We start from the raw sequence: 1,450 nt of genomic DNA on the forward strand, positions 1-1,450 counted from the left end.
AAAAGATGTCAAAAGTTTGGAAGAGAAAAATTTTACGAAATGACGCACTTGAAGACTTGAGTATAAATTTGATTTTCAAACGTCCTTGTTATGTTTTCAAATGATAAATTTCAGCAAAGCAAAATTTATCGCTACATTTCCCTTTCTTATATGAATGGCTTTTTGCACTTGGGCCATGCATTTTCACTGACGAAATGTGAAGTAATAAGTTAATTAAAGCTGGAAAATGAACTCCATCTTGTTTATTCGATGTATAATTGATTGCAGTTTGCTGTGAGATACCAACGTTTGCGAGGAAAAAATGCTCTTTTTCCATTTGGTTTGCATTGTACCGGCATGCCAATTAAAGCGAGCGCTGACAAGTTGAAAGCTGAAATCGAAGAGTTCGGTTTGCCTCCGAACTTTCCTCCCGATTCAGAACTTCTTCCTGACCAAAGCTTGTTGCCAGAGACAAATTCTGAATCAACGATAAAAGATAAAGCCAAAGGAAAAAAGGTTTTTTCCATTGCCTATTTTGTACATTCTTATTATTACGTTGTTGTTTTAAATTGTAGAGCAAAGCTGTTGCCAAATCCGGTGCTTTGAAATACCAGTGGTCTATAATGAAAAGTTTAGGCTTTCAAGATGACGAAATTGCAAAGTTCAGTGACAGTCTTTATTGGATTCAATTTTTTCCCCCAGTTACAGTAGAACATTTGAAAAAGATGGGCTTGGGCGTATGCATTTTATTGTTGACAGTGTTTGTTTGTTTTATTTATTTAAAAATTTTTTTTTCATTTCAGATTGACTGGCGTCGAACATTTATCACTACGGATGTGAATCCATATTTTGATTCGTTTGTACGTTGGCAATTTTTGAAATTGAAAGAACGAAAAAGAATTGATTTTGGCAAAAGGTTTTTGCTGGAAAATGTTGTTACTGTGTTGGATTGGTTTGAAAAAGTGCTATTTTTAGGTACACAGTTTTCAGTCCTAAAGATGGCCAACCGTGCATGGATCATGATCGCAGTTCTGGTGAAGTAAGCTGCGTTCAAAGCGGGAAAATTCCGATATTGATTCTTCGATGGTATTTTTACAGGGCGTGGGTCCTCAAGAGTACACATTGATCAAGTTGCATCTGCTCGAACCTTATCCAAAAGCGATTCAGTGAACGCTATTTTTTTCAATTTAAATTACCTTTTTTGGTTTATTTTTGAAATGTTTAGAACTATATGCAAAGGAAAGCGCGTTTATTTAGTGGCCGCCACTCTCAGACCCGAAACAATGTATGGACAGACGAATTGTTGGGTTGGTCCCGGATATTAAGTAACGATATTGTGTCTCACTCTCTATATCACAATATTTAATCCAATATTTTAAATTTAATTGAAATATGTTTGCTTCTCCGGGAATAATGATCTGGGAGTGTTTGTTTGTACACCAAAAGACGGCTCCAATATGGGATACCCAGG

General features: G+C 35.9%; 1 protein-coding gene across 1 annotated transcript; it reads left to right on the forward strand.

Moving 5' to 3' along the window:
• The first annotated feature begins 150 nt into the window (after positions 1-150).
• Positions 151-1,304, forward strand: Tsp_13752 (leucyl-tRNA synthetase, cytoplasmic). The gene is made up of 7 exons (XM_003368047.1): positions 151-201; positions 268-495; positions 555-716; positions 783-895; positions 955-1,018; positions 1,078-1,145; positions 1,205-1,304. The coding sequence occupies exons 1-7, from the start codon at positions 151-153 to the stop codon at positions 1,302-1,304; spliced, it is 786 nt and encodes a 261-aa protein (XP_003368095.1).
• Positions 1,305-1,450: the final 146 nt, after the last annotated feature.

Source organism: Trichinella spiralis (assembly GCF_000181795.1).
Source record: "Trichinella spiralis strain ISS 195 chromosome Unknown Scfld3196, whole genome shotgun sequence".
In the NCBI taxonomy this organism is placed as follows: Eukaryota; Metazoa; Nematoda; class Enoplea; order Trichinellida; family Trichinellidae; genus Trichinella; species Trichinella spiralis.